The following is a 12,635-nucleotide window of genomic DNA, read 5'->3' as shown; positions in this document are numbered from 1 at the left end:
TTAAACCAGTTTTGGTGACTGCCTGCCTGCTCCGCCTGGTCACCGATCTGTTTTTAGTATCTCCATAGATGAGGTCATAGCCCATACAGAGGGCCCTGGCTGAAAAGCCTATTCCGGATTAACCTTGTTTGTGTAACTCATAGCCTCACTCTCTGCTAACATGGCTGGGAGCGTGGGGCTCTTGTGCTGAGCTGATAGAGCATGAAGCAATGTGTTTTACTCAGTACGCCCTCAACAAAGGTCCTTTATGAGAGCCTTGGCTTGGCAAAAACACTGACCCAACGCTCCACCCACCACAAACCAGAGACGAGGCATAGGTCTTATCCTTGTCTTTTAAGGTTGTGAAAGTGTGTGCAGGTGGTGGTACACAGGCCAAGACTGGATTCCTGGTGTCCCATGGAAACATGCACAGCATCCCCTACTTGTTGTAAGATCATTAAATACTGAACAACAATTACAGTTCATATAAAGAAATCAATGAATTGAAATAAATTCATTGGGCCCAATTGTCATACTTGAAGGAAAAGTAAAGATGCCTTAATAGAAAATTACTCAAGTAAAAGAGAAAGTCACCCAGTAAATTCCTACTTTAGTAAAAGTCTAAAAGTATTTGGTTTTCAACATACTTAAGTATCGAAAGTAAATGTAATTCCTTATATTAAGCAAACCAGATGGCACCACCTTCTTGTTTTTATTTATTTACGGATAGCCAGGGGCAAGCTCCAACTCTTAGACATAATTTACAAACAAAGCATGTGTTTAGTGAGTCCTCCAGCTCAGGGGCAGTAGGGATGACCAGGGATGTTGTCTCGATAAGCGTGTGAATTAGACCATTTTCCTCTACTTTTGTTTAGGAATGTAGTGAAGTAAAAGTTGTCAAAAATGTTTAGTAAAGTACAGATATCCCAAAAAACTACTTAAGTAGTATTTTTACTTACTTTTTAAAACTTTTTTTTACTTATTTCTACTTCCCGCAGGTGAAGAAGCCGGATGTGGAGGGGCTGGTGTGGTTACACGTGGTCTGTTGTATTTAGTCTGGTTGGACATACTGCATTATTCTCTAAATGACATTGGTGGACATTGTCAGAGAATGGTAGAGAAATGAACATTCAATTCTCTGGCAACAACGCTGGTGGACATTGAGTTCCTTCATCTTTTTATGCCAATAACAAATCCACATACTATATCAACACAGAACCCTCAAATTTACACCCTTTAGGGATTGTTTAAATGCGGCGTGATACAAAGTTGGACTAGAACATAATTCGTGCTCTCGTCCATACATACTGCCAAATTTAATGTTGCCTAATAGCCACAGTTTGTTTTTTATTCTTGCAAGGGTTATCAACCCCAAAATCAGCTTTCGATTCTTCCCGTTACCCCACTAAATATAATACTTTTCTTGTGTAATTTTTGCCAATTTCAAGCTCTATTTCCCCTACACTCGCTTTTCCAATGACCAACGGCCCCACACACTACGCTTCGAGATTTTTCCGCTACCCCCGCAATATCCATTTGGTAACAGGTTTCAAACCGGCCATCAAAAAATGTGTACACATTTGATCAATATACTCACATATCCAAGCTGTGTTCAAATACTCATAATAATATACTACATACTTGATTTTGATATACTTCATACTATATGCTATTAGTTCATTTTAGTACATTGTAAACAAACCGTAACCTTTCAGTTGAGCTTCGCATGTCTACCGGAAGTTGATGCTGTTGCTATGCAGCCTCTTGTTAGCTTGTTAGCATAACAAATTACTAGTTTTGTTATTTTACGACTTCAGGTGTTTGGATTCAGACTGTTCAGAGCACACGCTACCCGCTCTCGACTAGGAGCAGGGTTGGTCTGAGCGTTTTGACCTCACAACCGTAGCCAAGAACCCAAGCTAACTGGCTAAAGTTGGCTAGCTATTTCCAGACACAAATAAGAGGACACCTCACTCTAACCATTTTACTCACCCTAGCAGAGCTGGTTATCCAAAGTGTTGGTGACTGTAACTGTGCTGCTGGCAACAATAGCCAGAATTAAATGTCCATTGAGAACGCACAATTACTATACCACTTAGCTAAGAATGACGTGAATAATCAAGTTAATAAACGTTGGGTAGTTAGTTAGATTATAGTTAATATACTGCCTGGCAAGTTCGACGTATACGTTGCCAACTAACGTTAGGTAATGTTAACTAGCTAACATACCGGTACATACTGCTGTAATGCTGTGCGGTTCATAAGGATGGCATAACTAACAAATTGTCAGCCAACATAACGTAACTTATTTGAAAAGTCATTACTTTAACATTGCTCAACATTTTCTTAACATTTGTCATAATTAATGAATTCGTATCTTGAGACCAATAAGCATGCTACATACTCAATTGAATACACAAATCGTTTAGTTAGTGCGGTTATGCTGAGTAAATATACTAATCTTGATTAGTGAACTGCTGATGTATTGAGTTTGTGATTTTTCTGGCATGTCATTGTTAGCCAGTTTAGGGGTGGCAGGTAGCCTAGAGGTTAGAGTGTTGGGTCAGTAATCGAAAGGTTGCGAGATCGAATCCCCGAGCTGACAAGGTAAAAATCTGGCATTCTGCCCCTGAGTAACCCAGTTTCTAACATACCGGTACATACTGATTTAATGCTAGGCCGTCATTATACATAAGAATTTGTTCTTAACTGACTTGCCTAGTAAAATAAAGGTTAAATAAAAAATTTGTGCCAGTTCACAATAACATCTCTGAATTCTTTATTAGATTGGAATTTTTCCGTCAGCAGGGAAATGCTACCCAGTTTTATGTATGATTTAGATTTTTTCCCCAGCCGAATTGGTAGAATGCTCTTGCGCTTCTTTTAGTGCCTCTATTGCTTTGCTATAGTTTACCTTTTCTATGATGGTTATTTCTGCGCCTCTCTCAATGGTGTCAAGAGTTTAGATTTTCTCACTCACGGTTTTAATATATGCCAATTAAAAAACAAAATCCAAGGTAGTGATACCCACTTCCCCAGAGAGTAGTTATGGTATTTGTGCCTTTCAGTTGGTCACGGCACTTGATTCCTTTGTATTAGAACTAATACTGAAGCATCTGCCAATGTTCTACTGGAGAATATGGAAGACCTAATGTCTTATACCAGTGTCACGCTTCAAATATAACTGTTGTTGACAACACATATTACCAAAATTAGGGTCCATCATATAAAACTCTCGTCAATACACACACTCAGGAAACATAAACAGTATTTGGTTATGAACGTCTTCCTTTGATATAATTAAAAAAATGTTAATTACTATATGTAATTTTACATTTTGTAGCAACATGGTAGTTTCTCCTATGCAAATTTCAGTGTAAGGTTTAAAGTTATAGCTGGTATGACATTTTATTTATTTATTTAAAAAAAATACCTCCGGTCCCTGTCCTGGAATCACATAGCTCATGCATTTATATCTTAAGATCGTAACCCGTGGCATATTTCTTCAGGACTTTGTCCTGGTATCGCTATAGTACCTCAGGATCTTATTCTGGAATCACGTTCATCGGGACTCTGTCCTGGCATCCAACACGTGACCTATTCAAAGAACAGGATTTTCCAAAAGTTCTTAGAACAGGTTTTTATAAGTTCCCAGAACTTTCCCCAATTGGAGGTTGCGTTTATGAAGATCAGTCTCACCCTTCATTTATTTTGTCTGTTTGGAATGGCGAATCCACTCACTGATGCTCCCTGCCGGTCCGAGAGGGTCCCTTTTCTACTCCGCTTAGTCGGAGTGTGGGGCTCCCTGCCACGTCTGACGCAACCTCGGTCTCCTCGGGAGCAATCAGCAAGTGGAGTTAGCCATCCCATCCTTGTCGCCAAATTGTCAGAAATTCTACAGGAAGAGCGACTGCAGATTCTTTCAAACAACAATTTTATTCTTAGATTTGCAATAATGAAGCAATCAACCATCACTAAGAATAGTCAGAGTTGAAAGCTCTACAAACAGAGTTGGCTCTCAGCTTTTATAGAAAAGTCCAACCTCTTTGTCTATGTGGCAGTTAGCAGATGTGTGCAAACGGGTGAGGAACATAGTGTATAAAAGGCGTTTAGTTTGTCTCTGTTGATTAAGATAGCTGACGTTGCCACTATTGTCTGTTCCTTCCTGCATGTTTCCATACAGAGGAGTTCCTACAGAAAGTACAAACGGGATGTCACATACTGCGGTCGCACCCAGCTGTTATCTGTACGCCCAGACTTATAACTATCCCACAAGACAACAAGCCTGCATCAGGGGAAAAAACACTATCATATAATAATGGACAATTATCTAAGTTAAAAACGGGATAGTATGTCTAATTTAGTAATTTTCCATGACAACATTACTACAATCCGCATGCCAATTGCACACACTGTCAACTTTAAACATCTATGGCATTGTGTTGTGTGACACAACTGCACATTTTAGAGTCGCCTTTTATTGTCCCCAGCACAAGGTGCACCTGTGTATTGATCATGCTGTTTAATCAGCTTCTTGATATGCCACACCTACAAAGTGGATGGATTATCTTGGCAAAGGAGAAATACTCACTAACAGGGATGTAAACAAATTTGTGTCCAAAATTTGAGAGGAATAAGCTTTTTGTGTGTATGACAATTTTCTAGGATCTTTTATTTAATCTCATGAAAAATGGGACCAACACTTTACATGTTGCGTTTTTATAATTTTGTTCAGTATATTTTAGAGGGTGAAATAAACAGTTGAGTCTTGTGGAAGATGTTTTATCATATGTAATACTCGAGGAACCTCTGAAAAAGATTATTCTGTATTCAGAATAACATAAGTATATTTAGAGTATTATCCAATAAAGGGTCATCCGAACATGAAGAATGAAGTTCCTCATTTGTTTTTAGACAGCTGTGGTCTGGTAGATCAATTTCAGTTCCTACTTGGTTGAATTTCTCTGAAGCTCTGTGGTGACATAGATAATCAGTTTTTCTGTGAAATCTTTGGTCACTCAGCTTCCCACATGTACATTACCCCACACTATACTAGCGTTGTCCCAGATCTTTACTGTATGTGCTTTAGCCCAACTCATCTATAAAAAAACATTAGGCCTACAGACCTGGGACCAGGCTACTACTGTTACTATTTGACTATCCATTATCCCTAATAAGCACCGTCTCTGGTCTTTGTTTTATGTTTGTTCCTCTCAGTGAATGATGCTAAGGGGAAGCAGAAGGTTCTGTGTTCCAACCAGAAGCTGAAGTTTAATCCCACCGAGCTCATCCTTTACTGCAAGGATTTCCGAATCATCAGGTTCCGCTTCGACGAGGCTGGGCCCCAGAGCGCCAAGAAGGTTTGTGATATAAGCTTTCTGAACAACATGGACACTGTTTTGATGTATGAACACTATATAAATTGACATGGTGTTGACCCTTGTATTTAACCTGAGGCGAGATTCTGGCATGGTAATCCTCCAACTCAACTCTGCCTCACCACTACAGTGGATTAGTTTCTAAGAGGATTTCACTGGTAATTCACTGTGGAATGGAATGTCGCTGCTGTCAGTATAGCTGTTCCTAAAAGACTGCCGCTGTTAGATGAAAAATATTTCTTAATCATCTCTTGTTAGTCTACATGATTATCAGAGTTAAATCCCATTATGTGAGTATGAGAGCAAACATGCTGCCAATGACACTAGTTAATCCTTTATTTTGGATGAGTAAAAATGCCATGTGTAGTATGTCCTCTACCAGAAAACCAAAACAGCTGTATGTGTATGGTAACCCCATTGACAAACACACTGAGGAGGCTTTTGGAGAGCATCTCCTTGGAGCCTTCTGGGGCCATGTAGGCTGCCCTGTATCCTCCTCTCTGTCTTCCCTCCCTTCTCCACCCCTCTTCTTCCCTTCTCCACTTCTCGCCTCCCCTCTCCACCTCTCTTCTCTCCACCCTGTTGAGCTGCTCTCTGATGAGGGGATTAGTCTGTCTCCCTGGTCGGTGTTTCTTTCATCCTCCCTTCCATCTGGCTGACTGAGAGCCTGAGATTGGCCAGAATTAGCTCAGCCTGACTCAGGAGGAGTCAGGGTGGCATTGTCAGCATGTCGTTATTATCAGCATGTATTGCCTTTTTTATGGTACTTTTCTTATTTTTTCCAAGTAAGAAAACTAAGTCAATGAGATTATGCTTAGATATGTGTACAGGATGACTTGATACGCATGTCTCGGAGTGCTACACAACCGCTGTTGTTGCTAGGCAACCTATGTAGAAACAAGTGTCAAATGAACATTCCACATTGACTCTGACTCATCTCTCTGAGCGAGTGGTGGATTATAGTCACAGATGTATCATGTCTCTAGAGTGGAACCAAAGCATTGCTCAAAGGGCCCCAGGACCCACCTGTGAAGAGTTGTGTTGGTGGTTTGTTTTACTCATTGCTTGTTTTTGTTTGGTGTGAAACAATGACTTCCCTAATTTCTGACAGCAAAGCCAACAAACTAACAGGCCTGGTAAGAGCATTCACCGGGAGTTACTGAGCCCTGTGGGCCTGTTGAGCTCATGCTGGACAATGTGAGGCTGTGTGCAGGGAGGAGGAGGGAGCCGGGTAGGAGGGAGCCGGGCCCCCCTGTGTATAACCTGCAAGCCCCTTGGAACATGTGAAGCCTGGATAGAGGTGTTTTTAAAGTCACCACAAAAACCAACCAGGGAACAAAACATCCATTCAGCCCTCTAGTTTCTGATCACTCTGCCAACACAGATGCTTTTGCCCTCCGGGTTCTGGTCCAAGGTCTCAGAAGCCAGGGGGCTGTAAGTTAATTCTAATGTGTTATGTGGAGGAAGGCCTCCAAGAGCTCTTAGCAGCAGCCCTGAGTCCTCTGCATGGCCGTCGCAGGGAGACCGCAGACCTCAGTATATCTTCCTGACAGCCTGCTTCTATGTACACACGTGACCTTAGATCTCCAGCCAGAGCGCATGGTGCATGCCACATGGGAGCAGTTTGTCAGAGGGGGAGCTAGCGCTTGAAGCGCCTCAACACACACCTGAAAGATATTGAACTAAGAAGTAACTATCAACATTACCTGGCTACTACCTTCCAGGGAGGGGAACCCATGACAATTTGATTTGTTGTGTCTTGGGCACTGTTATGACCGCTGTTTTGAAGTCCAATGGTAACTCCTGGTTGTTTCTGATTACACATGGTGTTTTTTATGAATGGGTGTTTCTGCTGTAAGTATTGGAATGGTACAGAGTGGGATTTACTGCACTTCCTGTGCCTATTTCTATATGGGGACACACAGTGTAATTACTGTGGGGAGCTAAACCAGGGCTTGGTCCTTGTTTTTCTTTGTGACATATGGAATGAAGCCATTCTATAATAGCTTATTATACCGAAGGAAGTTAGAGTTGGGAGCAGTCTCTCTCAAATACACACGGAGACGCACACACACACACACACATACATGAACACAAAAGTTCCTTCCTTGCGTCCTGTGTTTTTTGGTTGCAGCTCCTCCAATGAATGGACACCATGCCACTGATGGAAAGCTCCAAAAGCCAGACTCAGCCCTCTATCCCAATAGAAATAGGCGTTCTGCTGAGGTTTGCTTTCCTCGGTTTCACTTAAATGAGATCCTGGCTGCCACGCTTAAGTCTGAATTCTTGGAGCAACTTAGCTACCCAGATAGTCCCAAGGCACACTTACAAATACATGAGTATGGTTCAATGGTTGAAGTCTTTCAAGTGTTTGCCCTTGCTTTTCAACGTTTGCCTTTCATTAGAAATAGTGAGACATAAATTTAATGTCTTCGTCACTCACTTAAAATGAAATGCATCACGTGGTGAAATGACTTGTATTTTTATTAATGTGCAAATTCAAGATTGACAATCTATTTTACTCTTCATAGTATTCCTGTGTGAGTTCAATCTACCCTTCAAGGTGCAGAAAACATGACTTAGTGCCTCAGCTGTTGAGAATGTCTGGGCTAAATAATACGTTCAGCTGTTTAAATGGTGGAATTTTGTAGTAAAGGTAGAGGCCCCTTGTAGCCAAGGCACAGCTTGAAGTGTTATTGAAAGTTCCCAAGCAGGTTCCTGAGTCTTTAGCCAATAAAATCATCACCTCCAAATGAATAACAACAACTCCTGTAAAAGGTGAACAGAAAAACACTCTGGCCGTGGTCAGCAGACTCCGAGGCAGCCAGAACGTGCCTCAAAGTAAGTGCATTTCAAAGACACAACTCATTGAAAAGGGACAGCATATCCTATGGAGTCACTGAAACCTGTCTCCATTCACAGTACAAAATAATCTGGTGTCACATCTCAAAGATTTTAGCAGACCATCTCCCTTAGATTGGATTGTTGGGGCCAGGAGTTTTTCCAGACTCCCTGACAAGTGGTGCATTTCCATACAGGATTTACCAGTGTTTTACCCAGAAGTCTCAGACTTTTCTGTTTCCATCTACAGTTGAAGTCGGAAGTTTACATACACTTAGGTTGGAGTCATTAAAACTAGTTTTTCAACCACTCCACACGTTTCTTGTTAACAAACTATAGTTTTGGCAAGTCGGTTAGGACATATACTTTGTGCATGACACAAGTAATTTTTCCAACAATTGTTTACAAAACAGATTATTTCACTTATAATTCACTGTCACAATTCCAGTGGGACAGAAGTTTACATACACTAAATTGACTGTACAGCTTGGAAAATTCCAGAAAATGTTGTGGCTTTCGAAGCTTCTGATAGGCTAATTGACATCATTTGAGTCAGTTGGAGGTGTACCTGTGGATGTATTTCAAGGCCTACCATCAAACTCAGTGTCTCTTTGCTTGACATCATGGGAAAATCAAAAGAAATCAGCCAAGACCTCAGAAAAATTGTAGCCCTCCAAGTCTGGTTCATCCTTGGGAGCAATTTCCAAACGCCTGAAGGTACCACGTTCATCTGTACAAACAATAGTACGCAAGTATAAACATCATGGGACCACCCAGCCGTCATACCGCTCAGGAAGGAGATGCGTTCTCTCCTAGAGATGAATGTACTTTGGTGCGAAAAGTGCAAATCAATCCCAGAACAACAGCAAAGGATCTTGTGAAGATGCTGGAGGAAACAGGTACAAAAGTATCTATATCCACAGTAAAACGAGTCCGATATCGACATAACCTGAAAGGCCAATCAGCAAAGAAGAAACCACTGCTCCAAAACCGCCATAAAAAAGCCAGACTACGGTTTGCAACTGCACATGGGGACAAAGATCGTACTTTTTGGAGAAATGTCCTCTGGTCTGATGAAACAAAAATAGAACTGTTTGGCCATAATGACCATCGTTATGTTTGGAGGAAAAAGAGGGGGCTTGCAAGCCGAAGAACACCATCCCAACCGTGAAGCACGGGGGTGGCAGCATCATGTTGTGGGGGTGCTTTGCTGGAGGAGGGACTGGTGCACTTCACAAAATAGATGGCATCATGAGGCAGGAAAATGATGTGTATTTATTGAAGCGACATCTCAAGACATTAGTCAGGAAGTTAAAGCTTGGTTGCAAATGGGTCTTCCAAATGGACAATGACCCCAAGCATACTTCCAAAGTTGTGGCAAAATGGCTTAAGGACAACAAAGTCAAGGTATTGGAGTGGCCATCACAAACCCTGACCTCAATCCTATAGAACATTTCTGGGCAGAACTGAAGTGTGTGTGAGCAAGGAGGCCTTACAAACCTGACTCAGTTACACCAGCTCTGTCAAGAGGAATGGGCCAAAATTCACCCAACTTATTGTGGGAAGCTTGTGGAAGGTTACCCAAAACATTTGACCCAAGTTTAACAATTTTAAAGGCGCTGTTGCGCCTTCTTCACCACACTGTCTGTATGGGTAGACCATTTCAGTTTGTCCGTGATGTGTATGCAGAGGACCTTAAAACGTTCCACCTTCTCCACTGCTGTCACTTCGATGTGGATAGGGCGGGTGCTCCCTCTGCTGCTTCCTGAAGTCCACGATCATCTTGTTTATTTTGTTTACGTTGAGTGAGGTTGTTTTCCTGACGCCACACTCCGAGTGCCCTCACCTCCCCTGTAGGCTGTCTCGTCATTGGTATTCAAGCCTACTTCTGTTGTCGTCTGCAAACTTGATGATTGAGTTGGAGGTGTGCATGGCCATGCAGTCATGGGTGAACAGGGAGTACAGGAGGGAGCTGAGCACGTGCGGCCCAAGTGTTGAGGGTCAGCGAAGTGGAGATGTTTCCTACCTTCACCACCTGGTGGCGGCCCGTCAAAGTCATGGACACAATTGCACAGGGCGGGGTTGAGACCCAGGGCCTCTAGCTTGATGAGTTTGGAGGGTATTATGGTGTTGAATGCTGAGCTGTAGGCAATGAACAGCATTCTTATGTAGGTATTCCTTTTGTCCAGGTGGGATAGGGCAGTGTGATGGCGATTGTGTCGTCTGTGGACCTGTTGGTGCGATATGCAAACTGAAGTGGGTCTAGGGTGGCCGGTAAGGTGGATATGATCCTTGACTAGTCTCTCAAAGCACTTCATGATGACAGAAGTGAGTGATACGTGGAGGTAGTCATTTAGTTCAGTTATCTTTGCCGCCTTGGGTAGAGGAACAATGGTAGCCTTCTTAAAGCATGTGGGGACAATAGACTGGGATAGGGGGTGATTGAATATGTCCGTAAACACACCAGCCAGCTGGTCTGCGCATGCTCTGAGGACACGGCTAGGGATGTCGTCTGGGCCAGCAGCCTTGCGAGGGTTACACGTTTTAAATGTTTTACTCACATCGTCCACAGAGAAGGAAGGAAGGGGGGGGGGGGGGGGGGGGGGCAGTCCTTGTTAGCAGGCCACGACGGTGGCACTGTATTATCCTCAAACCGGGCACAGAAGGTGTTTAGTCTGTCTGGAAGTGTGACGTCTGTGATTTCCTGTAGACTCTGCCACATTAATTTGAATCAAATGGCTCATTCATCACAAAGCCCACTGATATTGCCAACTACTTTAATGACTTTTTCATTGGCAAGATAAGCAAACTTGGATGACATGTCAGGAACAAACGCTGACACTACACACCCAAGTATATCAGACCAAATTATGAAAGACAAGATTTGTACTTGTAAAGTCAGTGTGGAAGAGGTGAAAAAATGTGTCTATCAACAATGACAAGCCACCGGGGTCTGACAATCTGGATGGACAATTACTGAGGATAATAGCTGACTATATTGCCACTCCTATTTGCCACATCTTCAAGTTAAGCCTACTAGAAAGTGTGTGCCCTCAGGCCTGGAGGGAAGCTAAAGTCATTCCGCTGCCCAAGAATAGTAAAGCGTCCTTTTTACTGGCTCAAATAGCAGACCAGTCAGCCAGTTACCAACCCTTAGTAAACTTTTGTGTTTGATCAGATACAATGCTATTTCACAGTAAACAAATTGACAACGGAATTTCAGCACGCTTATAGGGAAGGAGCACAGCACTTACACAAATTACTGATGATTGGCTGAGGGAAACTGATGACAAAATCATTGGGGGGGGCTGTCTTGTTAGACTTAAGTGCAGCTTTTGACATTATCAATCATAGTCTGCTACTGTTATGGCTTTACACCCTTTGCTATAATGTGGATAAAGACTTACTTGTCTAACAGAACACAGAGGGTGTTCTTTAATGGAAGCCTCTCAAACATAATCCAGTTAGAATCAGGAATTCCCCAGGGTAGCTGTTTAGGCCCCTTGCTTTTTTCAATTTTTACTAACGACATGCCACTGACTTTGAGTAAAGCCAGTGTCTATGTATGCGGATGACTCAACACTATACACATCAGCTACTACAGCATCTGAAATGACTGTAACACTTAACAAAGAGCTGCAGTTAGTTTGAGTGGGTGGAAAGGAATAAGTTAGCCTAAAAGCATTGTATTTGGAACAAAACACTCACTAAACCCTAAACCTCAACTAAATCTTGTAATAAATAATGTGGAAATTGAGCAAATTGAGATGACTAAACTGCTTGGAGTAACCCTAGATTGTAAACTATCATGGTCCAAACATATTGATGCAGTAGTAGCTAAGATGGGGAGAAGTCTGTCCAAAATAAAGCGACGCTCTGCCTTCTTAACAACACTATCAACAAGGCAGGTCCTACAGGCCCTAGTTTTGTCGCACCTTGAGTCGTGTGGTCAGGTGCCACAAAAAAGGCCTGAGGAAAATTGCAATTGGCTCAAAACAGGGCAGCACGGCTGGACCTTGGAGACAGAGTGACAGAGAGCTAATATTAATAATTATGCATGTCAATCTCTCCTGGCTCAAAGTGGAGGAGAGATTGACTTCATCACTACTTTTATTTATGAGAGGTGTTGACATGTTGAATGCACTGAGCTGTCTGTCTAAACTACTGGCACACAGCTTGGACACCCATGCATACCCCACAAGACATGCCACAAGAGGTCTCTTTACAGTCCCCAAGTCCAGAACAGACTATGGGACGGTACACAGTACTACATAGTGCCATGACAACATGGAACTCTTCCACATCAAGTAACTGAGGCAAGCAGTAAAATTTGATTTAAAAAAACAGATAAAAAAACACTTATGTAACAGCAGGGACTGTGAAGCAACACAAACATTGGCACAGACGCATGCATACACACTCACGATAACATACTCA

The 12,635-nt window shown here is 42.3% G+C and overlaps 1 protein-coding gene across 2 annotated transcripts in view; it reads left to right on the top strand.

Annotated features, from left to right (window-relative positions):
* LOC106562206 (myotubularin-related protein 10-like) overlaps window positions 1-12,635 on the top strand; it is a 30,257-nt gene that overhangs the window by 10,633 nt on the left and 6,989 nt on the right. For both annotated transcript variants that reach the window (XM_014126910.3, XM_045689160.2), the window contains one exon: window positions 5,197-5,339. In XM_014126910.3, coding sequence (XP_013982385.1) covers window positions 5,197-5,339 — 143 coding nt within the window. The remainder of the gene's footprint in view (window positions 1-5,196; window positions 5,340-12,635) is intronic.

The sequence above is a fragment of the Salmo salar genome, chromosome 11 (genome assembly GCF_965601325.2).
Source record: "Salmo salar chromosome 11, fSalSal1, whole genome shotgun sequence".
Lineage (NCBI taxonomy): Eukaryota > Metazoa > Chordata > Actinopteri > Salmoniformes > Salmonidae > Salmo > Salmo salar.
Note: the sequence above shows the minus strand (reverse complement) of the source record. Positions and strands in the feature narration are given on the sequence as shown.